The sequence below is a fragment of the Corapipo altera genome, unplaced genomic scaffold (assembly GCF_003945725.1).
Source record: "Corapipo altera isolate COAL_440 unplaced genomic scaffold, ASM394572v1 50, whole genome shotgun sequence".
Taxonomy (NCBI): Eukaryota; Metazoa; Chordata; class Aves; order Passeriformes; family Pipridae; genus Corapipo; species Corapipo altera.
This window is the reverse complement of record NW_020884889.1, coordinates 4447095-4473589: the sequence shown is the minus strand read 5'-3', so window position 1 is coordinate 4473589 and position 26495 is coordinate 4447095. Positions and strand designations below refer to the sequence as shown.

The 26495-nt window shown below is 39.5% G+C and overlaps 1 protein-coding gene across 2 annotated transcripts in view; it reads left to right on the top strand.

Annotated features, from left to right (window-relative positions):
- MCTP2 (multiple C2 and transmembrane domain containing 2) overlaps positions 1-26196 on the top strand; it is a 119487-nt gene extending 93291 nt beyond the window's left edge. For both annotated transcript variants that reach the window (XM_027644626.1, XM_027644627.1), the window contains 6 exons: positions 2959-3081; positions 5911-5952; positions 16142-16251; positions 18615-18724; positions 21160-21257; positions 23491-26196. In XM_027644626.1, coding sequence (XP_027500427.1) covers positions 2959-3081; positions 5911-5952; positions 16142-16251; positions 18615-18724; positions 21160-21257; positions 23491-23559 — 552 coding nt within the window. In that variant the 3' untranslated portion in view covers positions 23560-26196. The remainder of the gene's footprint in view (positions 1-2958; positions 3082-5910; positions 5953-16141; positions 16252-18614; positions 18725-21159; positions 21258-23490) is intronic.
- The last annotated feature ends 299 nt before the right edge of the window (positions 26197-26495 follow it).

Sequence of the window (26495 nt, the reverse complement as noted above, 5' to 3'; positions counted from 1 at the left end):
AAATATTTCTATTCGCTTTATAAACACACTCTGAACTTTTATTATGTACTGTATGTTCACAGCAATCATTTCCCATACCTCCGAGGCTAAATAATTTCTGAATAGCTAAATCAATTTGTCTTGTGTCTGTGTTGTGTCACAGTAATGAAAGTTCCCTGTACTGTGGCAGTAGCAGTAAAGCAACTCTTGTTAAGGAGATGTGGGGACTCTATCAAAGCATCACTGTCTGAGTTACAGCTCAGCAGCTGATTAACCAGTCAGCATTAGAAAGGAAGAGACAGGGTGCCTGAGCTATCCACTGAGCCTACAGTGAGATTTTGTAATGAAGTTTGAAGTTTTATTTAAGGTCTGAAACTTAATAATACACAAAAAATGTACTGTAAGATCTAAAATCACCAAGGTCTTGATTTCGTAGCCTGCCTAAATGACCTGTGATTGCAAGGTTGTGTTGCACTTGCAGCAGAGCAGAGTGATGTTCACACAGGATGGTGACAGATGCACTAAAATTGGGTCAAGTCCTGCAATTGAGTGAATGAAGAAAGGTTCTTCAAGAGCTTCATTGACTCCTTGTAGGAAGGACTCTGCGTGGCTGGTTGCTGGTAGAGTCTTTTTGCTGCATTAAGGGAAGACTGAGTTTGCTTGTGCCCCATGGAGATGGTGTAAATGCAACCCCCTCCAACAGGCTGGAGCAAATATATTGAATTAATAACCTGGCAACAGGAATTTCCATGAAAGGGTTTACATAAGGATCAGATGTATATTTATATGTGTGTGTCTGTTTTTATCTGTCTGTATGTACGTGAGAAAAATATCTATGTAGAGATGTACAAGAAGAGATCCTTGTTCTTTGGAGTGACATTTGAGGTAGGACAGGAACTGGTATCACCTTTACTTTGTCTTACAAAACAAGCAGAGATTCATCCGAGGGAGTTGTAATAGTTCCAGATGAACTTGTTCAGGTTAGAACTTTTCATTTATGGGAGACTTTTCAACTGGGAATATAACAATTTTGGAAGTCTTTATTAGCTAGAGTCATGCAAGACTCCTGTAAGACAGATCAAGCACTATGCCTTCTTGGCCCGGATTCATGTGTTTCTGTTGCCTTGCTTACATATGAAATGTGGCTGTGTGAATCATTATCACTTCTAATTTTTTAGTATGTTGAAAAGCAGGATCAAAAAGAAAAAAAAAAAAAAGGAAACCAAATCCTCTTCTACATTCCTGGGCTGCAAATCAATAGCATGGGGATATATTGCCTGGATGTCAGCCCATTTTATAAATGAATATATCTCAAAGATTGTTTTACTGGCCTACAAATGCCAAGAACAGGATGACAGTCTAATTCCTTGCATAGCAACAGCTAACATAAAATCAGGTTCACTTTAGAAAATGCGGTGCTGTTTGGGCAAGGTTACGGATACAGGCATTGTTTCTCGGTTTATGTTTGGCCCGTGGTAGATATTAACTGGTCATTTGTCTGATGTCAGACAAGTCTTTTTGTTCAAAAGTTACAACAGCTGCTGTTCTGTAGGAGTATAAATTCTCACACTGCTGAATGCAATGGGAAGTATTTCTTTGGTACAGTGTGGTTACACTTTCAAGTTCATAACACAAAATACATTGCCATAAATATCCCATTCTACAACTGCCAGCATTGTCTTTATGTGTAATATCTGATGGGCCAAGGATGAGGGGAGGTAGAGATTTAGATTTCTCATCACACACAGAGTTTTGCTTTGTTGTGGTTTGAGATACATATACTGGATCTGACTCATTTTCACTTACCTGTGTTATTCTAAAGATGTGATTGTTGTTTCTGATCATTCTAGGTTCTTTTGGGGGAAGAAAAATGAGAAAAATGTGTTTGTGCCTTGTCTTTAAAGGAGATTGCTTAAAATAGCTTCAAGTTGCTACCAACATTAGGCAGTTCTTCTGGAAACACTATGTATGAGTAGAAAAGGAAATGGGATCACAACATGCATTTTATGGCAGTTCTGGATTTAGTTTATTAACTTTGTATTGCCAACCCCTCCAAGTTTGCAGTCTGTTCAGGTATTGTTGGTACTTTTAAGATAGGATTGCAGTTTGGCTTGGTACATTTTTTTTTGAAAAAAAACTTATGTGCTTTTTAAATCCCTATCACATTAGTTGCGTGTTTTGCTGTTCCAATTTGCAGGACAAAATGTCAAAATTTGGCTTCATGTTTTGCTGTTAGTGAGTTTTGTCAGATACCACTCCAAATACACAGACTCATACTGGTTTTGGGTTAAGAGGGTCCAAGCTACCAGTGAAATCAGAATATGCTGTGCTGAAAAATGGCAAGAGTATGAGAATGGAGACTAGACTGACTGGATCCCTTTCCAAAATAATACATCATGTGCAACCTGAAGCCTTGCCTCCTGGATGGTAACAGTCCTTTCTCTGTGCTGTTGTGCCAAGAATATAGGTTGATTAATGGTGAAGATGCATGTGCTGATTATCCGCTGTGGAGTGACAAGGGATCTCCATGGTTCCTGTTGCACAAGAGGAAAAAAACCTCTCCTCTAGCCTGTGAAAGACCCCCTGGCAATTAGGGTTTGATGTAGTGGAGCAGGTTTACCTCTATAAGTGCATCTGTTCTACACTGGCACTAAGGACAAAAGGCTTTCAGGCTTGAAGGGGTCCCAGGAAGGAGTGAATAAAGCCTTTGGAGTAACCTTATGTTCAGGGCCTTATACTTCCCCAGATACAGGGGAGGAGGACCTAACAAACAGCAGCCTAATGATCTCAAACAGAATGGAGTGAAAGCACACGCTTTGCGAGCTGATTTCTTTGCCAAAATAATAATGTGAATGAGGTTTGAGGTTAACAGACATTCAAGGATGAATGTACAGAGTGATAGTGACTGAAAGGCTTTCTTACATGTCTTTCTCTTTAAACACTTGTGTGTATTCCCTTCTACTACTTTATTTCTCCCAGGTATTTGTGGTCACCGTCTGGAACGTGGAGCTGTACATGGTGCCCCTGGCTTTGCTGGTGCTCTTTGCCTACAATTTCTCCCTCATCACGACAGGGAAGGTCAATAACACCCAAGATGCCCAGGCAAGTAAAGTGGCAGTAACATTTCTGGCAGCCCCAGTTTGCCCTTGAGCGAAGTGTCATGTGTTTTAATGGTATTAAGCTAGTTGTGTATCTAAACAGCGGTTTTATTTCAAAGTTAGTGAAAAGAAACCTCAACCCTCTCGATTTTCATTATTTGATTAAAGCAATAAACCATTCAGACTAGTAGGAGAAGACAACGAAAGTGTGTAGGAGAAGGATTTCACTTACTAAGTAACTACAAACATTTTTAAGTTGAATTAAGAAAGGCTTCCAAAGCGACAAGTGCCATGCCTCTCCTGCCATTACGCTTTGCATCACACTAATGATTCGTGATTCACAGAAGAGCAAAGTCAATAGAAGCCAGAAGAGAATATAGTCATTTTTAAAGTTATTTTGTTGTCCTGTGATCTGAGGCTTTAAAAAACCTTTGTTCCTCCTTCCCACCCCCGCCCTTAAATGACAAGTGCTTTTTTCCCCCAGAAATTTAGCCTTTGTTTTTTTAACTTGGGAGAAAAAAGAATTTAAATGCAGAAAATAATCACAAAGTAACAAAGTGCTACTCTTGGGGTATGAAATGCTGTTTGATGTTGACCACTGTCTTTACTCATACAACAATGGTAATTACAGCTAGAAATGAGGGTAAATTCATGAATGTCCATAATATTCTGTTTTTAAAAGTGAAATAAATACAGTAATGAAATGGAGGCCAAAGTGTAGCTTCCAACTTTTGATAAAAAGATGATTGACATTGGTACCTTTACCTGAACAAGTCAAGTGGATTTTATACAAAGACATAATATTGTAGAATTTAAAAAGTCAGTAGCTGCTCTATTAGTTTTAGTGAGAAAAGTTGCTCCTAGTTCAGTTTTCATCCATTCCCTAGTGGAAAGATTCTTAGAAAATAGGGGAAGTTGCATTATCCAGACCGGGAGACGTTTAATTTGAAAACATGGTAAAAGAAATTCTTTTCTTCAGTTTCAGCCACGTCCAGAATAACACAAAAAGATACTGTGTGTCTTCAGTGACTACTTGATTTCATCAAGAAAATAACTTCCCATGTGGGAGAATCCCAGGCAAACAGCTGTTTTTGGTTTTAATACAAAAACCAATAAAAAAATAACAATAATAACTTACCCAGAAAAAAAATACACAGAGAATGCCTTCCAGCCCCCTCACTCATCCTGTGGTGAGTTTGTTGCGTGTTCAGGTGAGGTCAGTCTCACAGAAAATAGAAAAATTGAGCAGAGGATCATTTAGGTGGATACTACAAAAAGGATATCTCTAAAAATACAGCTAATTGTAATAATTCTCAAGGAAGGTCCATCAGAAATTTGACTCTCTTCCTGTCACACACTCTGTAAGCAGTTCCGTGCCGTGAAATTCAGGGGTGCGTTTTGCATAAGCAAAATCACACATCTGCCAAAGTGCTTTGCAGGATTGAGATCATATGGAACAAGTAGTCAAAGTGCCTTTAATATTACCTGATTTCTTTTTTATGTGTGTCTATGATTCTAACCATCTGTAGGTCAAAAATAGACAATCAGGTGCTACCCCTAGTCACATCTGTCGTGCAGATGAGATAAAGTTTTCTTCAAAATACCAATGATTTTTACATAGTCATTTATTTATTTTTTTGCTTCTTAAGCCCTTGGCTGCATGTTCACTGCCCTTGGTTTTTGTGTGCTAGCACACACTTTTTGTGTATATAGAGGAATGCAAGCAACAGTCTTTGCAAAAGGGAACCTTAAATTCTCTCTGATTTCTGTGCTATAAAATGTGAGTAACAGTATTAACCTTGTACTCCTGATCCAGTTGCCAAGAGGCTAAATTTGTGAATATTGGTAAAAATGGTGTATGATTTACAGATGGGGAGCTTCTATAGAAATTTAAACCATGATCAGTGTTAATTCGGCTGCTCAGGGTATTCCAGAGAGCCATACAGTACATCTGGGTATCTCAGCTCCCAGTACTTTTTACATACTAGATGAAACTGCTTTTCAGGGGGAAAAAAGAAAGAAAAAAAACCCCAAACAGAAACACCCAACCCCCCAAGAAAACCCAAATTCAAAACATCTTTTTTATTGTGATTCCTCACATTCTTTGCATGTTTGCTGTATTTAAACTTGTAGTACACAGATTCAAATGTAACTATTAAATAACCAAGAAAAACCTGGAGGATCCTGTTAAAGGCTCAGTTTATTAAATACTTGAATTGAAAGCCAAGTGCTCCTAATTCCAAGCCTTAGCCAAGTCTTTTGTTTTCTCCCCTACCTGTCAGCATAGAAGTTAAAGGGAGGAAATAATGCTGCATAGAAATCTGACTGTGATTCGTGAGATTGATTATGTTCATACTAATGTGTTTTCTAAAGTCTAATGTTTCAGTAATGGCCCTAAAGGGAGGGAGCAGTCATTGTAGCAGAGAGGATGGAACAAGTTGAGTATAGAGTCCTCAGCCTTGACATATCATCTGGTTCATTTGCAAGACTTACATACAAAGCTGTTTACAGACAGTAAAAGTTGGCAATGAATTTGAAAGCCTGTTGCCTTCAAATTACTGGACACAGCCACGAGTGCTTTATTTAGGCTTAAAATTTGTATAGGGTATTGGGTGCTTTGTTCAGAATATCACACACACACAAAAAAAAAGGTCCTTGAATACAAAACATTATTTCTGAAAGGTGAAAGTGGTGGGTTTTTTAAATGACTTTCAGTAGAAGTGGGAGAAAATTGTATAATGAAATGTTGTGGGAGTATCATAAGCTTTCTGAACATTGCCTGTTGCTGAAAAATAAATGTAGTGTTTTGTAATATGGACATCTGCTTCTGCAGGAGCTTATGGGCTTGGATGAAGATGAGGATGAAGATGATAAGGTAAGCATATCTCATGATTATGTTGGGTAGTATCAGAAGGAACGTGGGAGAGCACAAACCCACCATCTTGTCTCCATGAGATCTTCATTTATTATCTGTATTAAGTGGGAAGACAGTTGTCAGCAGTTTGCTGTTTGGCAAATTTGAAAGTAGGAGAAGACTGGTTTGTGTAACCTTCCATAGTGGTATTACCTCCATGAGACCTCTGATCATTAATTGAATCTGAGAAGCTCCAGTTTGTGCTTGACCTTGTAATGGGCACATGTTCATGTATGTGCACTAAGAGGTGTGTGTATGGGTGCACGAGGTGCAAAGACATACACGAGTGTGTAAAATCCCCCATTGCCTCTGAGTGTTGGATGACATTCTGTGCTGGTAGCTTTCCCCAAATGATTTGGCATTTCCACTCCAGTAGGCCAGAATTAGTGTGATTTGTGGAGGACTGGTTAGAATTTTCTCAACGTTTCTTTCAGAGCCTGGGAAAAAAACAGTTTTAGTTCATCGGCTGAAATGTGGAAAGAATTGGAATTGGCAAGGCCTGTTTTTTATTTTATTGGAACGTACTTACTCATTCTTCTCACTGTGAAAAATTCATTGGATTTTTTTCCAAGTTTATCAAACCACAGTGACAAATGATAAAAGGATTAGAGGGCATGACATATGAAGAAAGATTAAGAGAACTTAATGTATACAGCTTGAAAAAACGTAAGTAAGTGAAGGAGGATCTGATAATCTATAAATACTTTAAAGCTAAAAGGTGAGGAATTATTTAACGAGCAACAGCATGCAAAGGAACATTAGCTGTTAGGAAGAAAATGTTCACAAGGCGATGTGAAACTTTAAAATTGCATACAAAGTTAATAAGACTCTTCTTGAATATTCTGTATTTTAAAAGTGTTAAAGTGAAATTGTTGTTCATTGAGAAGTAAATCAATACCACAGCAGGCAAGTGCACCTTAGCTCTTCTCAGTCACAGACCCTAGAATTGAAAGTCAGCAGACTAATTGATGGGAATAGTTATTTAAATTTAACTTGCTCCTCTGTGGTGGTTATATTTTAATGAGCAACCAGAAATCCGTCAAAGTTATAAAGTGAACTTTAGGCAATCTAGTTGAATTACAGGTTTCTTGCAACACACAATAATTGTCTAAATGTTCTCATTTATAATTTACTCTTTGCGTCGTAAAATTCGTCAGCTGAATGGACCAATATCTGGAACTCATCAGAAGTTGCTAAATAAAAGCTGCCTCTTTTTCAAAGGAATAGTGTGTATCTCTAAAAGTCAATAATTTCTATTTAGTGGGTGTAATTTCTATACAGTGCTAGACACCTGTAAATATTGACCCTCTGCATATTATTTGTGTGATGCCTAAAGGTGTAACTTATTCGCTGGAACAATCCTGTTTACTTTCTTCTATTTTAATATTCCTCTTTTTCACTTGGAAGTGCTGAGGTGGGAATAGAGAAGTAAAAATGTATTAAGTAGGTGTATAATCCTCTGTTTCCTGTGCTGTGCAAGAAATTCATTGCTGCAATGATAAAATATTCTAGGTTATGTTTACCCTAGATTTAACTCCAGTGACTTTGGTTCTCTCTGTAGATACAACTGGGTTGCTTAAATATGGATTAATGACTTTACAGTTTTGCCTCCCCCCAAACAACTTTACTGTAATTCTCTTTCTTGGTTTCTTCTAACTAAGTAGGTAGGTGTGGGGAAACTCCTGAGAGTCAGTGTTCAGCTGTTGATGATTTGGCCCTGCCATTTTGTAATCAGTGTTGCCTCTGTCTCCATTTCATGAGACTCTTGACACAGAGAGCTGGTAGCGCTGGCTAAAGCTACTCACAGTAGACACCAGCAGGCTTTCTCATCAAGGTAACCCTTTACATCCCAACATTTCAGTAATAATAATTCATATTAATTGTTGTACTAGTGTTACGGGACGATGGAATTCTGACACAGAGTTGCCAGAAGAGACAATTTCCAGCCACTGCATATATCCCATGCTTTCATTTTGCCCTGTGTGTATCCCCTGTGCAGCAGTTGTGGACCATGCTTGCACTCTGATGACTTGCATCTTTAAGTACATTAGGTTATTCTAAGTGACTTTTCCAAGTCTGAGGGTGGCCAGTGCTCTTTGGGGAGTGTAAGAAAAATGTAATTTCATGACATTATCTCATGGCAATGTCAACATTTAAACAGACAACTATACTTTAAAAAGAAGTCTGTATATTTTTTTTCCCTCCCTAATACAAGAGCTCCCAGAGTTGAAATCTGCTAGTTGGGTTGTGGTATAGGAGGTCACTGTTTCTGTTTCCTATCATCGTGCTGTATCAAAATACGCACACACAGAGCCCTTCTGGGTTCTGCTGCCTGTTAGACATAACAGACCGTGCTTCTGGGAATTGTAACACACCCTCTAAGAGATGAACTGTTTACAAATTAAAAATACACAGACACTTAGTTCAAAAACCCAAGAGCAGATTAACTCCCTGCACCTAAACTATCTATCTTAAATGACAGGGCTTAATTGCCAGCTCCCTCGTCCTTTCTCCCTTTGCCCTCCCCATATACCAGCATGGAGGACTGTAAAAGATAGGAGAGCTCTGTCCCTTTGGCACAGCTCTTCGGTGGATAAATGCCTTCTCGGATTTGTGCCATCTTGGACACAGAGTTCAGGCTGTGTCCTGTCAGCTCTGGGCTCTGTCAGGCTGCCTGAGTAAGGATTGTTTTAAAATTACATCACCAAAACATCTTTTGCCTGCTAGTAAGAAGGTATAGACAATTTACATGCAGTAAGTTGTCTAATTGTTGACCATTTCTATTTATTTTATTTTATTTTCTGGTTTTGATAATGACTGTAGAGCTTCAAGAGCAGACTGCTCTGCTGTGAATGAGTGTGTCATAGCACTTGACTGGAAAAAGTCTTGGAGTCTTCTCAGTTGTGTGAATAAAAGTTTGCATCTCCTCCTCAACAGACAAAACTTAAATTACTACTATTTCCAGGTCTGGTAACTAATTCAAAAGAAAATCAGAGACAAAACTAAATCAACCACAGTTCCTGTGTGGGATTTTTTTTTTTTTTTTTTTTTTTTTGGAGGGTTTGTATCCTGTGGTGAACCAATGTAGCCCCGCTTGGCTAGTGGGATGTAACAGGGAAGGATCAAATGATACCGTGGCGTTAAGCCAAGTTATTTGGCAACTTCCAAGGAAAGTTTAGTATCTCATGTATTGGAAACAAACAGAAGTGGGTAAAATAACCAAAGAATAAAAATCCAATGTTTATAATGTAGGAAATTCTCTGTCAAAAATTGGTACCAAAGATATACAAAGTTTTATGAACAGAATTCAAGAGGACTCCAGCCGAACAAATTAAAGTCAAATTCATCCAGTAGCAAACAGCTGACATTTTCCATTTGAGTTAGATTCAGCATGTGGAAACCTTCCGTATGGATCTTATTTGTACGGGTGGATTACGATGAAAATTGCATTAATTTTCTCCACAGTAAAGGTCAGTAATTGAAACATGAACCAAGACTCTATTGTGTAAGATGCTATATCCCCATACTTAGGAAAGGTCATTCAAGACAATATCATCTCATTGTTTTCTTCCCTGGAAGTATAAATAATTTCATTAGTTTTTCTTTCTCTCTTCAATGCATCAATCGCAATATAATATTTCAACATCTCCCATTAAAATTGCTGAAGAGAAATGATGGTAAGGACTTGAAAATACCCTGTGATACACAGGGTATGTTCAGACTGACGAGGATCATCCACCTTCTCCACAAAATTTTGGGCAAGATCGTGTCCTAAGAAGACCCAGTGCAGGGGTTGCTCTGACTGTGCTTTGTTCTTTCCTTGGGAGCCTCCTGTGTTCAAGAAACTGGAAGATAAATGGTCTCTTGTTATACCTTATTTGCACTGCGTCGTTGTCTAGGACTGTTCTTATCCACAGGCATCCCATAAATTGGCATGGTTCTTGTATCAGCATCATGACCCACCCATTCACAGGTTTAGAGGTGATGGGGTAGCAGAGTTGAAAGGAAGAGCTTGCAGAGGACTTTTAGACATCCTGGGTATGTCTCTCCTCAGAAAGAAACCTTAGCAGCCCTGTGGCAGTTTAAAATTCTCCCTCTTAGGGAGCATTACCTACCTTAGAGGTAGGTGAGCCAACACAGTAACTTCTCTGACTCTCTAGAGAAATATTAAGTTAACAGTAGGCAGGTCACTGGACTGAGCACATAAACCTCAGGGAGTCCTTGTCCCTTAAAAATTCCAACTATTTAAAATGTTAAATTTTATTTTGAATAGGCCAGATGTATGAATAGATCTGTCTTTACCCTGTACCCCAAATTGCTAAAGGTCATTACCTAGATTATAGATGATGATCCAGTAGTTTAAGTCTAATCACCATGTGATTGTTCTTAAGTCTCATGTATTTCCAGGAGAAAGCACTTATTTTGACAGAACTTGTTTTCTTTCCCCTTCCTTTTTTTAAATCAAAAATGACTGATGACTTTTTATCTCCATTCAGGATTGATTCCCTTTGCTTCCTACGCACATGTTCCTCACCTGAATGGTGTTTTATTCTGTTGTGACTGCCAGTATTGCTTTAAAACTTGTAGCAATGCCACTGGACTTTGAGTTACTTTACATATCTATGAAAATGTGAGCAAGTACAAATAATGCGTCTTAAAGGCCCTGCATTTCACGTCTGTGCATAGAGAAAGCAACAGAGTTATGATTTAAGGCTTTTATCATAACATTTTTCTTGGGTTTGGCTTAGGAGACTTTTTGCTGGTCTCCTGTGCACAGATGAAATTCGTCTAAATGTAAACAAAGAAAGTGTGAGCATGGCTAAGCGAGACATGAAGTGGTCATCTTCTGCCCTATAGGCAGTGTTGCCCAGCCTTAACTGTAGAATCATGTGCTATTGCTTTTAAAATGTGTCCTTTTAAGACCAGTGCTGCTCTCCTTCATACCGGTCTGAAGTGATTCTATTGGCTCTGGTGGAATTATTCCAGATTTCACACCTTTTTAACTGAGAGCATAAATTGACCTGTATGTGTTGCATTTCCTCTATTTGGTAATTATTTCAAGTACACTCAGATTCGCTAAATTTCCACAGGCAGGCACATTTGCAGCATGGTGTTAATAAACAAAAAGATCCTGTGATGCACAGTTTGAGGACTGCACGAGGCAATTGCTCAGAGTTTGGCAGCCGTCCTCTCCGGGTACCCGTCCTCCTGGAAGTGCCGAGCAGCTCCCCTTGACACGCAGCAGACATTGCAGCACAGGGCAAGACAGTGACTCAGCAAGGCAGATTGCTGGGTTCATTTCAGCCGCCTTTGGCTCCCACCGAAGGCAGGATCCAGTTCAAGGTTGCTGTGGTGACTGTTTTCAAAGCTCTGCCTGGAATTCATTTTAGCTACCAAGAGACTGTCTGTCACTCCATGGCTACCACCTCCCACAAGAGCTTCATACTGCTGCTAGACTGGAGCTGTTAGTGGAGTGTTCCCTGCAGACAATAGAGACCAGTGGTCTGCTGTTTATACCCAATAAAATCTTTCTGGTTTCAGAAGTTCTTCATGGACAAGTATTTTGGCCTTAAGCTGTTGTTTGGCACAGGTTTTGCTGGACACTGGTAAGGTCAGAGTTTTGTAGTCTAGCACAGAGCAAGTTGCAAATTAAATCCAACTTTGGCTAACTCTGCTTTTCTCTAAATAACTATAGCATGTTTTGTTTTGTTGTTTTTGTTGTTTTTTTTTTTTTTTTTAAAGCAGAATAATAGTGGAGCAAAAAGCAATGCACGTCTGAGCTGTTTTCCTTTCTTTTCACTTTCCATCAATCCTGTTCGTTGCTAATACAGTGAGGAATTAATAACTGGTATGTCAGATAAATCCTGGTAAAACATTGCCCTAATGTGCTTGCAGCAGTAGCATAATGAGGCAGCTACTGTAAGAAAGCTAATCCCAAAAGTTAGGCCAGCCCAGGGCTTGGCAGAGTAATTCTTTCAATCCCTGAAGATATTCATGATTTTCATTCCCGACTCAGTTGGCTGTATCCTGTTTTCTTCTTCCTTTTGCATTAATCCCTATTTATGTTTTCTCCTCCCCTTTTCCTCATCTTTGCCCCCAAATGTTCCTCAACTTTATATATTGAGTTTCCCTTGGCACGCCAAAAATCTGCTGATGAATACCACTTGTTTGAAAGTTGCATGCAAGATTTCTTTTTCTGCGAGTGTTTTATATGAAATCCAAGTGAGCAAGAATTTAGAACTTACTCGTGGCTTCAAGCCTAACTTTTAGTTGTGTGCATATGATATTTGCAGTATACATCAGAAATACCCTTAGAGATTAAAAATTGTCTATGTGTTTGGAGCACTGCTTACTGGTTTGGATGTATCCGGAGGAAAAATATCTGCAGGATAGATTTAAAAAATAGGAAACAGCTTTCTGTAAAGATGAAAGCTATTAATCATTGAAACAAATGATCAAAAGAAGTTAGGGGATCTCCACCATCGAAGCTTTCAATTCTGTAATGGATGCTTGGCTACAGAAGAAGCAGTAACGGGCGGTATTTGGTCTTTGTTCCAGAGCAGACGATTGAAGAATTTTGCCTTCAGTCTCTTCCTCCACAAGTCGTATGATTTTCCGTTGCAAGCCCAGCTCTGACCATTGTAGCTCCCCCATCGTGAACTGCTGTACTAGTGCTGGGGGTGTCCTGTCCTGTCCTGCCCCATATTGCAACTCTTTAAAACTCTTCAACATTGGAAGTACCTCAGTGTTGAGGTCACGTGAAGGTTTCTTTTGCAACTGTCCCTGAATGTCTGGGAGCTCCATAAGTTTCTTTCAGGGAAGGAAGATCACAGAGCTGTGGTAACCCTTTGAGCGTGCTTACATGCCCCTCTTAAAGTGTTACATATTTCAGAAACAGGAAAATCTAGAAACCACTTCCAGTACAGCAGAGGTTTGGTGTCTTCATTTATAAGTTTAAGTTGATGTGCATTAGCTGGACACAAAAGACTTAATTTGTGAAACTGCTGGGTCTTGGTTGGTGTTGTTTTTTTTTTCTTCCCCTGACATACTTAATCTTTTGTAAACCCCCTTTTGTGGTTTTGTTCAGGCAATTAATGTAGAAGTGAAGGTTTCTTAAATCAGGATATGCAAGGAAGATTTGAAGCAGCACACTGATTATATAATTAATTCTCAGTTGTAAATTCATTTTGATGGAGTTAATTCTTTCCCAAAGGCTGAAGACTAGTTTTGGTCCACCCACAGTGCTGTAATCAGCTAAGAAATAAAGAAGAGAAAGGCCTTGAAGGAATGGAATTTTCATGACTGGTTTTAGGGAAAAATTGCCAGAAACGGAAAGGATATTTTATTTTCAATTCAAGCATAAGCTTCTGAGCTGTGATTTTGAACCATGGGTATCCAAATCCTGTTTTCAAGCAGCATAATATATTGAGTCCAAAAGAAAGCAGAAAGGAATGATACTTGAAGAGGCTGGAGAAAAATTATCTGGGTGGTGGGGTCTTGCACAGATGGGAAAGTCCATTTAGTGGAAGATGTATTTAGGATTACTTTTTTCATCTTCCACAAATATGGTAGTGTCCAAATATAGCTTTCTCTGTGACAATTGCCTGTTTCCTAATAAATAGGGGCCAGTGACTGTCGTCCTGATGGACTCCTACTGCTTCCGACAGTGCTTTGTGAGGTGCTGACTTCAGAAGGCATAAACAACACTCCAAAATCTAAATAATTTGAAAAATCCCGTTTGCTGTACTTCATTTGTCTGCTTCTCTCTTGCTTAATCAGTGACCTAATAACCCTGCAGATGTATTTAGTCTGCAGGTTTCTAGAACAAAACAATAATAACAAAGAAACATTGACAAATTCCCAGGATTTTTAAATGATTATGCACATACACTGTAGTGCATACTGCAAGGACAGTTGCAGCCTATTTTACTCTAATAACTGATTTTATTTACAAGACTTTCTAATCTCAGTTTGTCTTTGCCTTTACATTGGTTGGTCACATTTTATACTAGAAGTTGAAACCATCACTGTCTAGGGGTGATTTTAACTTGCATGCCAGGTAAGCACGGGCATGCAGTTGTCATGATAATCTTTGGAGCTGGTAGTTTGTGTTTTATTTTCCTACTCTGCTTCATGGCTGCAGCAGAAGTTGTGTTGTGTTGGTTAAACTGCGTTATCACCACATCTCTAAGCTCAATCGAAGATGTGTAAATGAAGTCAGCATGATGCAGATAGAGCTGACAGATGATCTGCCTTGCAGCTCGGGGTAGCAAGAGTAGGCTTGCCCTGCAATATCACTTTATTTAAGTGGTTTCTTTACCCCTCTGTCTGAATTTGGACAGAATGAAATTCCCACTGTCTGGTTTTCCATGAGCTGTTTTCCAACTTTTACTTCCAAGTTGGGTGGAAAAAAAGCCAACTGTGGCAGAGGGACCACTGTACCACTCCAGTGAGTGAATAGTTAAATATAATTCCAATGTGTCATTTACATTTGAGCCTAACGAGGTTATAACTGGAGCTGTGTGAAAATGACTTTTTTGTGCTATTTTCACATAAACTGACTATTTATTTATTTATTTTGTTCTGGGGTTATTTCACACCCCAAGGGTTTCATTTTTGTTGGTTGTTTTATTAATGTAAAAATACTCATTTTCACACCCAAATGTGTGATTATTTAAAAAGCTGCTTCTATTCATTGTGCACTCACTTGCAACCTAAAGGCAAATATTCAAATGTCTGGAGCTTGATAACTCCATGGTGGTTTTGGCTGGCTTTTTAAAATCAAAAATTACTGGGGAGAGAAATGGGCAGTAAGTAATTCCAAGTGTTATAAGAGCTATACTCCCATGCCTCTCTCTCAGCATCCAAGGATGGGTCAGAGGTTATTCCAGCACATGCTGGAGTGTGGTGCTCTGTGTCAGGCACACACAAACCTTCTCCCATCACGGTAGTACCAAAAGGCTGGAGCAAGAGCCCTCACCTCTGTGGTGCTGTGTGACTCTAAGTAGCCTCTGACCTTCTCCTGCTTGGAGATATAATGTGGATGACAACACAGAGGCAGAATTGCAGCCGTGTTGATCCGCACGTCTCTGGCCCTCGCTCATCCCCACCCACCCTTTCTGCTACCCCGACTGATGACGACCACGGAGAACATGGATACAAAATGCTTTTTACCGTCATCTCCCCTCTCTGGGAACCAGTTGGTTAAAGCACAGCTTAAAATGTCTTATTTTTGCTAAATTGGCCTGATTTTTGAGTGTCTAAAAGTGATGTAAAATCAGTGTCCAGGGCTCTGCGTTTTGTAATAAGTGAATGTTTTGCTGATTTCTCGCTAGAATATCTGCAACCACACCAATTTGCATGCCTGTATGTGTGTTAGATTGCTGGCAAAGAAATGCTGAATGCTGATAATTGTATACTGATTTTCAAGCCTGATTTAAGTAATTTTGATTTTTAATTCATTCTGTGCTTCCTTTTTATTTCTGCAGTTGTGTAGTAATGTCCTGTAATGTTGCCTAAAATAAGCAGTAAGAAACAAAGTTGTGAGATGGCCACTGTGAAGGGAAAAGGACATTTCTTCCTTTGATTGTTTTTTTTTTCCAGTAAAAGAATAAGTCTCTGTATACAGAATGTTCAAAAAATATTGCATTCACTGTCTTGCTGCTAATTTATATACACAAAACAGCATGGCTGTGGGGAGCCCAGAAAGCTCAGAAAAGTGATATTCAGAAGTTCTGCACAAGAATATTCTTGTTCTTGAGGAGCACTGAGCAGCCACCAGTGCACATTGGGGGTGCTCAACACTTCTGCTTTAGGGTGAAACTGAGTTCTTCAGGGAAGTCCTGGTTGAGATTCTGTGGTTGATTTGCATTGGAAGGTAAAGAAACCTCTGCCCACGTGTTGAGGAAAAGGAAGAAAACAGGGATCTATATTTTCCATATATATTACATACGATTAAAAAATAATGTTAATCGTATGTGATAAATCCTAAGTATGTGTTCTTTCCTTCCTTCAGTGACATACTTGAGTTCGTGGATACAACAGCAGTTCTGGGAATCTTACTTTGTTCACATATCTTTGAATATCCTAGCAAATACTGAATATATTAAAAAAAAGTTTTGGTTTTCTGTTTTGTCCTTTTGTGTGTTAGGAATCTGAGAAAAAGGGGCTAATTGACAGAATCCACATGGTCCAAGAGATCATCATAGCTGTTCAAAGCATCCTAGAAGAAATAGCATCGTTTGGAGAGAGGATTAAAAAGTAAGTAATAAATTTTTTATTACTTAACTGTGTTTTGCAGTGAAGCAGAACCAGTAGGACTAAGGTGGAGCGAATGTCTTGCTCCAAAAATGACTTCAAGGTGCAGCAGGTTATCCTCACTAGTCCCACCACTGCTGCTTCTCTTACAGTCATTTATTCCAAAAACCTTTTCAAAGCCTAGAGAAGAGGTGAAGCCCAGTGCTTTACTGATAGCTTCCACATTTGCCTAAATTTCTGGTCTTATTTGTTTGTGATGGAGTAGGGAGTCATGAATGCCACATCTTAAAGATGTGGGCACAGAAGCATCAGGCATTTCTTTTCACTCCCATCACAGAAAGTAGGTAGGGAACTGATGGTTGCTTTTCCCACGCCCTCCGTGTCCAGACCTGGCTGCAGGGGTTACCAGTCACTTATGTCTCTGGCCAATGCGTTGATGTTCTTTTCTCTTTGCCATTTTGAGCTGTCTGCTTCCTGCTGGTGCCACAAGGAAGCCCAAAGGGGCTTTTCAGGGTCTCATTGCAAGGGGAGGCACACAGGGTATTACTGACCTTAAAACGGAGGGAGGTGAAGAGCCTAAAAAAAGAGAAAAAATCCCACACACGAACACACACAAACTTTTATAACTCAATCTACTGGAGCTTAATTGACCCACATTGTTTTCTGTTTTGAACACAAAGTGATGGTTTGTGATCGAGCCACACTTTAATGAGGAGCTGGGTTCAAGCTAAAAATACAGCAAACGCATGTGCTGTGGTTCCACGCCGGACACTCCAGCTGGGGTGGAAATGGCCCAAAGATGTATTCCAGTCTATGAACAGGGCACTGTTCTGCCCAGCTGCATGGCAGGAAGGCTCAGAGCACTTAAACACTATTAATTCTTGTATTCATTTTGGTAACAATGGTCTTAAAGAACACATTGGGTATTAATGTGGAGGCCCGATGTAATTTCAGAAGAATTCTGTTGTAACTCAACAGTGATGTACCATTAAAAAATTGCTATCAAAGTTTTTTTGTAAGTGACAGACTGAATTGTGCTGCAGTTTCCGTCTGTCACTCCAGTTACACAATCACAGGGAGTTTTCTCTGAATTGAGCTATTTTGCTTTTTTTTTTTTTTTTTGCTTAAGCTACTTGATTGATGATGATGGGTCCTCTCCCACCTATCTTTACTTAATATTTAATACGTCTGTTGAAGCTTAAAAGTAATTCTTGTAGCATCCTATTAATTTTATCTGTCAAGGGAAGTTTGTCTTATTTTATAGCCTGATCAGTGGTCCACGTTCATTCTCTCTTCTTCCTACTCCCCATCATTGTGATATGATGAAGCTAGCAGGCAGATTGTGAGAAACAGAGATGCTCGGATCTGTAAATCCATCTAACTGGACTAAAATCCATGTAACTGTGGAATAACTGGCATTATTGTAGTCCAGGTATCTCAATATTTGTTGCATGCCATAGCGTTATGTCTTACAAGGGCATGGGGGGACAAAGTAACTTCAAAGGTGTGTTAGTAGTACCTGCTCACCTTGAGTCTGTCATTGACTTACAGATGAGAGGTCAGAGTGAAATAAAGTCCTGTTTTTCACTACAATGTTGTAAAAGTCTGAAATACTTTAGTGACTGAACCTCTCAAGAGTACTTCCCTTGGGAGAAATCTGATGCAGATTGTTGGAATGCAGAAGCTTGGATTGCAGCTAGAATATTACAGCTTACCCAGGCCAGCCTCCTATATACAGTGTAGTAAGGAATTGTTGAAAATTTAAAGAAATAGAATCAAATTTATGTATATAAAGAGAGATTTATATACAACATTATTCCCTAATGCTATGCAGAGGAATTACTCTAACTGCTCTTTCAAAGTTTAGCATCATAATTAATCCATTCCAAGTTACCATCAGGGTTGACTCTGGCTACCTGCCACGTTTGAGTCGTGCACTGACACATCTCATGTCATCTCCACTGTGGCCCGGTGGAGCCAGCTCTGATGGCTCCGTCTGCAGATCAGATAATCCACCCATGAATAATGAAGAGCTGACTGGTGAGCAGAGATGTGAAACAAGTGCGACACATAGAAGAAAAAACAAAAACAACTCACTTACATGCCTAACAACTTCACTGAGCTCCCCTGGGCTCCTTTTCTCTTTCCTTATCGTGATATCTGCCTCTCAGATATCTCCCTTAATCCATTATAACATCCAGATGTAGGAATCTGCTTATCCACCTTCCAAAGTGTCTGCAATTTATGGCATAGCTGACTGTGCCAACCACTGCAAAGAGGTCATTAAATTATTATTGGGTAGCAGAGTACAAACAGTGTCCAAGAACAGAAATGTTGAGAAGGATTGTTTTTTTTTTTCCTTACAGCACATTCAACTGGACGGTGCCTTTCCTCTCTGTCCTGGCCTGCTTGGTCCTGGCAGCAGCAACAGTTATTTTGTATTTTATACCACTGAGGTACATAATTTTAATCTGGGGTAAGTACTCCACTGTGTCTCATTTATATGAGATTAAATACAATATATGTCTACAGAATGAAATCAAACAAGCTTTAAACAACCTGTTACACAGACAAACAAGTGCTGTTGCTTAGAGGTGAATAAAGATGTTATGAACTTCTTAAAATTACCATTTCTCCCCCCTGGGTTATCCGATAATTTGCTTTTCTTAGGGTTCTTTATAAGTTTCCAGCAGCACTGCAAGAAGAGCATTAGCCTAGATAAGCTACTTTCGGTGTTATTATTCTTCTGCAAGAAAGTAATTAGCTTCCTGGTGCTGTAGCCCCCCAGCTGGGAAATGGTAGGAAGTGGACAAGAAGTGTTTTCAGAGCTGGACCATGTAGACCTGGACCCCAGGAGCCTTTTGGGTCTGAATATCCCTGCAATCAGAACAGGCAGTATGCCCAGAACCCAGTGGGGAGACCCTGAGCATCTCCTTTTGTCATGGGTCAGAAAGCATTTGTATGAAGATACACCATGAAGTGTATCTTTTACTTTTATGAAGTAAAAGTAAAAGAGGAGCTTTTAAAAATTAAAACTTTCCGATGGTGTTATGAAGAAGTATAAGATCATCTTTTGCTAAAGGAGGTGGCCATTCAAGGGCATGTAGTCACAGGACAAGGGGCAATGGCTTTAAACTGAAAGAGAGTGGGTTTAGGTTAGATATTAGGAAAAAACTATGACGGTGATGAGTCACTAGTACAAGGTGTGGATGCACAGTCCCTGGAAGTGTTCAAGGCCAGGTTGGATGGGGCTTGGATGAACCTGGTCTAGTGGAAGGTATCCCTGCCCATGGCAGGGATGTTGGATTGAGTTGGTCTTTAAGATCCCTTCCAACCCAAAGCATTCTATGATTCCAGCTGCTTGAAGACTTTCTGCATCTTCAAATGGCCTCCTGTCTTATTTAGGGTAGTGACTTTTATCTCAGCCTTGAGGTAAAATGGTTGAGAATATTGTGCAGGTAATCCTCACTGACCTGTGGAAGCTTGGCCCTAGTGTGGCTCTGGGTTGTAGGGATCCCCTGTCACCCCTCAGGGCTGAGCCATCTGCAGCTGTCTTGGCTCTCTTGGATGTAGAAAAGGGAGGGAATGAGAAGGTGGCAGTAAAAAAAGCCACTCCTGGTCAGCAACAGCAGCCAACAAAAAAGAAATAAAGCATTAAATCAAACAAAAGAAAGGGCAAAAGGAAAGGAGAGAAATTGCTGGGAGTAAAAAGTTCAGTAACAAAATATTACTGTTCTTGTGTGGAAGACATGGTGGGTACATGAAAACTATACATCCGTTCAACATCATCTAGAGTGACAGGGCCTTCAAATATGATACATGTTAAACAACTACCCTGTGGCAAGGCCTCAAAAGACCTTATGGTATTTTCTGTTTTTTAAAAATCAGGTACACAGAAAATTGTGTTGTCATTTTGCTACAAGTATGTGGCTTAAAAGCTGAATCTCAGATGTGAAGCAGGTACATTTCAGGGAAAGGAGAAGGCTGGAGCAGCCTCCACATTCAAAATCACTTTCAGGGAAACCACTATGAGATTTTGGACAGGGGCATGATGGAATTGCATGCTGTATTATGCTCCTCAGAGGCAACCAACATTTGAATTTTTTGATATTCTTTAAAATGGATTAGCTGATTTTCTTCACCTAGAAGAAGACCTCATGCAAGGCAAGAGAAGACCTCATGAACTCCACAATAATATGAACATTAGACTCCCATAGATCTAATGTCCAGACTAGGGACCACCTCTGACAGCTGAAGCTTAACTAAGTCCATGGAGATGGGGAGCACAGTTGCTGCAGTTAGCAAGCCAAATTATTCACACATTGATCAAAATAAAATAAACCTTGTGATAAGTTTTTAGAGTTTCTCACAGCATCATAATATGGCCAACTTGTCAAATGTGGCTCTGCAAAGAGAGGATCAGCTCTGAGACATGATGGGGAAAGGAAGCTTTCATTTTGAGTAGAAATGGAAGGGAAAAAAAGGCTTTTTCCTACCTAGTTATTTTCAGAGCCCTCCAGTTGCCTGGGCAAGAGGAGAGGGATATCTTTGGTCATCTAGGAAGCAGATTTAACAGCAGTCTTGTTTGTAAACGTGTGTATTCTATCCCAAAATATCCCCCAGAAAGAATTCATGCTGCAATCTCTTTTCACCACCTTGTTGGCAACAGATGATGCCCAAAGTAGAGAAATACCTTTATCAATAATGCCCTCTCCTTCCTCCAGGAGGCACTTGCAGATGATTCCACATGACAGGGAACATGTTGTGTGGCTTTAAGGCACTGTTTTCACACTAATTTTTACTTGTGAATCCCTCTTCCCTTTTTCACCTTGCCTGAACAGCTTAGAGGGGGAGAGTAGAAAAGGGTTGCATTATTTTGTTTGCCTGTTTTTTTTTTCCTGTTCTTCCTAGGCATAAATAAATTTACTAAGAAGCTTAGAAATCCCTATGCCATCGACAATAATGAGCTACTAGATTTCCTCTCCAGGGTACCATCTGATGTTCAAAAGGTAAGTAATGAATGGCCACTGCCAACAGAGGCCACGAGTGACACTGAGAGCGGCCGAGCGCTCCGCTTGGGAATACAATGCCAATGCACTTTTGAATAACAGAGATAAGGAATGGGGGAAAATCCACAAAGGGAGGGGGGAGAGAGAGCGCGTTAGAAGAGAGGGGAGCCAAAATCCTTTGTCAGAAGGATAAAATGATTGCAGAAAAATTATCCTGAAAAGACCTACTTAAAAAATGATCTGGAAAATCACTCAGCGTGGTTACTGAACTATGGTTTTCGTCACCTTTCTGCTCCAGTATTGGTATGGAGGGAGGAGAAAAATAGTCTCTTTGATAGAGATAACCATCCTAAAGGATTTGCTGAATTCTCCCTTTTCTCAAGGTAGGGGGAGGAATGGGGGGAATTATTTCTGTGACTTTGTGCTTGAGCTCCAAGCCTCCTTTGGACAATGCCCTGCTCATCTTTTTCTTTAAAGAAAACCTTGAAATGTGTATAAAATTCTCTGTAGTTGATCAGATCAATCTTCTACCATTATGGAATTATAAGTTTTAATCTAACCAGAATCTATCCTCCCTGAATTTCAGTCAAGTCTTGTCTCTTCTCCTATTCTTTGAAACAACAACACTGTCTTCAGTAATCTCGCCTATCTTCCTAGAAATTATTTGAACAATAAGTCCTTTAGAATGTCAAGATCTGTTTATTTCTCTTGGAGGAGGGAAAATAGTCTTGCTGGGTAATGAAGCCACACGATATAAAGGATTCTTTCTTTTGTTTTAATCAACTGGAGTCTGTGTCCTCAGGCCCTGATCCTGATGCCCTGGATCCCACTGACATTGTACCTTTCTCTGTTAATCGTGGCACTTTCCCTGTGAGATGCTCCACAGTGGGAATAAGGGAATCATAATCTCATGTATGGTGACTTTATGCTGTTGGAGACAGAAATATAGTTGCTCACATGCAGTGTTGAGGCATCTGGTAGAAAAAAGGTTGGGAAAAACTTCTGGTGACATTTATCTCAAGAGGCCACCAGATTGGTTGGTGGCAGCACTAATAACTGGAAAGAAATCTCACCATAGGCTAGTGGGAGGAAAAATGCTCAACAGAAACAATCATAGAGACATTAGGCTTCGGTGTAGTTTAGTTTTTTGTCATTGCTCTTGTAGAGGCCACTGGATTTGCAGTGATGGTTTGCATATGCCCTTTAAGTGTTTATGTTTAAAGATAAGCTGCTTTTCTATTTATGCTTTATTTAACATTTACATTTATAGCATTTCCTTGAGTGGTTTCTATCATTTTGGGATCCTTTGAGCTCTCCAAGGAAAATGATAACCACTCTCTATGGGAGGAATGATAAAAGTTCCTCAGATAGGACAAACCTTGGAGTTTTCTACTAGTGCTAAAAATAGTGAGGCCAAGTGACAGCCACACTCTAGTGAAAAGTCATCCATGGAAGCTCCAAACCCCCTGCTTTGTTTTACATGCCATCAATGCATCAACATTTCACTGGGGTACTGCAATGAGTTAGAAAGTACTTCTGTCTGTACATTTGCCATTTACAACCCCCATGTGTTGGACAAAAGACAGAAGAGGGGTAAAAAAGATGGTATGTTCAGCCAAAGTTTCCCCATGATTTCAATGGGAATACTTTTCTCTAGCACAACAGACAATTTGGAGATTACACAATCCTTTGCAGTTTATCACGTGTTTTAACCATTATATTGTATATGAATTTGTTTTGGAAGGTGGAGGTAGCTTTTCCCCGGTTCTATTTGGGAGAATACTTTCCTTTTTTGGAAATGATTAAGTACATCAACCTCCCAAGGTCTGTGTATGGTTTTGAAAACTGTCATCTTACTGTCTATTGGGATCCACTTGAATTGAAACTCCTGAGAGAAGTTTATTAAACTTATAGGTTAATGCCAGAGAGATAAGAAAAACAACTCCCAAACCAAAACAAACCCAAAAGATCTACCCTACGTTGCTGAAATCAGGTAGAGCCCCATGTATCTCATTAGAAAAATCTGCTTTTAATATTTTTGTTTCAAGAAATGATGCATGACTTCTCAAATCCTTCCTGCAATTAATCCCCCATGTTCCTGTGTTTAGAAAATGATTCATTACTTTTGAACCTTCCTTAGTTTCCCTTGGTTTGTCCTCAGGGAGCCATTAACACACACTGTAGTGAGCTAGAGTTACCTAACTGCAAACGTCATGTCTATTTGTTTTTACAGGTGCAGCATGCTGAATTGAAACCATACAGCAGCTCCAGTCCCATTAGGAGGAAGCGGAGTGCGCTATAGGATGCAGCGGGATTTCGGAATGCAGCATCTCCCTCCATCCACACGCATGTGCACACAAGCTGCAGCCCTCCCCTCCTTCTAGCTTCAGAACAATAATACTAGAATCACTGCCACAGGCTTTTTCTCTTTTTTTTTTTTGTTTTTGGAAGATGTGTTTTTTGATAAACACCTAGCCTGGGTTTCTTTTTTGGGATGTTTTTTTGGCATGGAGTCATAACCCGAAAAAGAGCAAGGTGGAACGTATGAATTAGCTTGTGGGGTGGGGAGGAGGAGAATGGGAGAGGATGGTGCAACTGCACCTTTTATTTTTCTTTTTTCTTTTTCCCTTTGATTGCAGAGACAAGGCTGGATGTGGCAGCACTCCCTGTTTTATGTAGGAAGAGATAATTCCGCTTAGTGTAGCAGATCAGCTGAGCTGATGTGAGGAGATGCTCTGAACCAGTTTTTAACATATCCAACAGATTTACATTAAGATATGAAAGCTATTCTTTTCTGAGTTAAATCACTGTGCCTAGAAAGGTTTAAGCTCTGAATTAACGAGTCTTTGATACCCATCTTCTGTTCAAGCAGTGTACATTTTAGAAAGTTTTTTATCATAATTAGCAGAAAGAGCTAGGAGCTCCAACAGTATCTCAATATTTCATCCAGCACTTGTGGGTTTTTCTTTTTCCTTTTTTTTTTCCCTCTTTTTTTTTTTTTTTTTTTTTTAAAGCCCACCCTGTGGTTAACTCTTTGGATACTGGAATCATCAGAGATCCATTGCTGGCAATGGATGCATGAAAACCTTATGCCGTGAAAGGATTAAGAGACTGTGGAAAAGGCTAACTCACTGACCTGAAAAGACTCTGTTGACTTGCCTTTTATAATTCCATCTCATCAGATAATTTCAGCATTGCTGTTGTTTTCCTGTCTAAATCCAGAGGGGTCAACACTACAGATCCAAGAGAAAAAACACTTTATAGCCTTAAAGAAATAAGTACTTGTGCAGAAAGAGAGCCCTGTGCCCAAAGATGTGGTTGTGCAATAGTGTGCAGGCTTTGGTCAACCACTGATGTCTTCTTATAGTCTTTCCTGGTGGTTCACAAGGAGAGGACCAGAAAGTGAAGTCATATGGAAACTGAGCAAAGACAGAAGAAGGGACCCCTTATTCTGTTCTGAGGAGAATGTGATTTCTTGCTTGCTTACCAATCTTTTAACTATTGTGCTTTTGCTTTATATATTTCACATAACCAACATTATTCAGATTGTTTGACTGGGGTAACTAAAACACAGAATCATATATAAACCTGCTTAATTTTGATGATAGTGTAGCCCTTGGTCCTTTAGGTGCTGTAGGACATTGTGGGAGTGACTTGCCACTGCAAGAAGTCACTGGTAGCACGAGAGCTGGAGTTTTCTTCTTATTCCCAGCCAGGGGCTACCACCAGCATCCCCTGTGGTAGTTCACAGAACAAAGAAATAAAGAAACCTTAGAGACAGGTTTCTTTTTACCAAAAAAAAATTAATTTGGAAGTCACCTAATAATTGGATGGGTGATCCAAGTGGAGTTGTGTGTGGTTCTGTGGGCCTGTTGCATGAATTTGAAGAAGGAAAACTAACAGCAGAGTATCTTCCACTGGATTATTAGCCAGATTCAGTAATTTTTTGTAACTTTATTTTTCAAAGCCCCACTGTGCCTTTGAATAAGGACAGGCACATTTTCATATACTTGATTGGATAAAGAATGTATTTTGCTTATGCAAAGTGTATGTAGCTGCAAATGGAAGGATAGAAGAAAGATTATCCTGGTTTAAAAAGCCACAAAAATGCCTCTTTGTTTGCACGTGTGCTTGTGTACCCATGTGTATACAGAGTTGTGTATAAAGAGTACATGTATAATGTATTTATAGGAGAGTATGTGTGGGAAAATGGGTGAATATACAGATTGAAAAACCTTGAAAATGTTTATGAAAAATGCCAAAGATTCTAAAGCTTATCATCTGCGTCTGTTCTTCTTCATTTTGTGTCTTTCCCGGCATGTCTCTCTGGCTGAGCCAGATCTCTGCATGATTTGATTTACTTCAACTTAATGAAGCTGGTTGGAAAGAGCCTTGTAGAAATTACAAAATCTCCAGTAAATCTCCTTCTTGTACATACAATAGATGTCCACGGAACCCTTTTGTTAAACCAGTTTCTCAATCTTCTCTGTAAACAATGCCTCATTGTCTCGCTTAAAACTATCATCTGGTTTATCATACTGTAGTCTTGTCATTTTGTAAGGACCAAAGTCAGACATATTTAAGCAGGCATGTGAGATCTGATGGTTTATTTGAGTGAAAACATTCAGCTGCAGGAAAAATCGCTTATTTATTCAGAAGTTGGGACTCTAATAGATTTGTTGAGTTTTTTCCTAAGATTTTTCCACATGGAAGCTTATTTCTGTTCTGGAGACAGGGTCACATTTTTTTTTTAATTTTATTTTTTAATTTTTCCTTTATTTTGATGTAGATATGTTGGGTTTCAGAATAATTTGTGTTAATTGTTGCACTGGAGACATACCAAATGAAGGGTTTTGGATGGTCCAGTACCTATATATGTTGTAATGAGCTCTTTGTTTTGATAACTGCTGTTTGAAATGCAATAAACATCTGAGGTTAAGCTGATGCTTTTAATGTATCTGGTTTAGGAGATATGTTTCCCATTCTTTGCAAAATACTTACTGTGCTATAATATTTACTATCTGACTAGGTAAGCAAGTACATTTCTTGTATGTTACAGAGCAGTGTAACAGCTAGGACTAGAGTTTACTTGAAGTGGAGTAAGGAGCATAAGTATATCTGTGCTGCAGCAGGAGATGAGGTAAAGCCTTACCCCACCTACATAAAACTCTTCAGTGGGATTTCCTAGGCCCTGCCTAAAGGAGAAGAGGGTTACGTGCACTTACTGCACTCTACAGT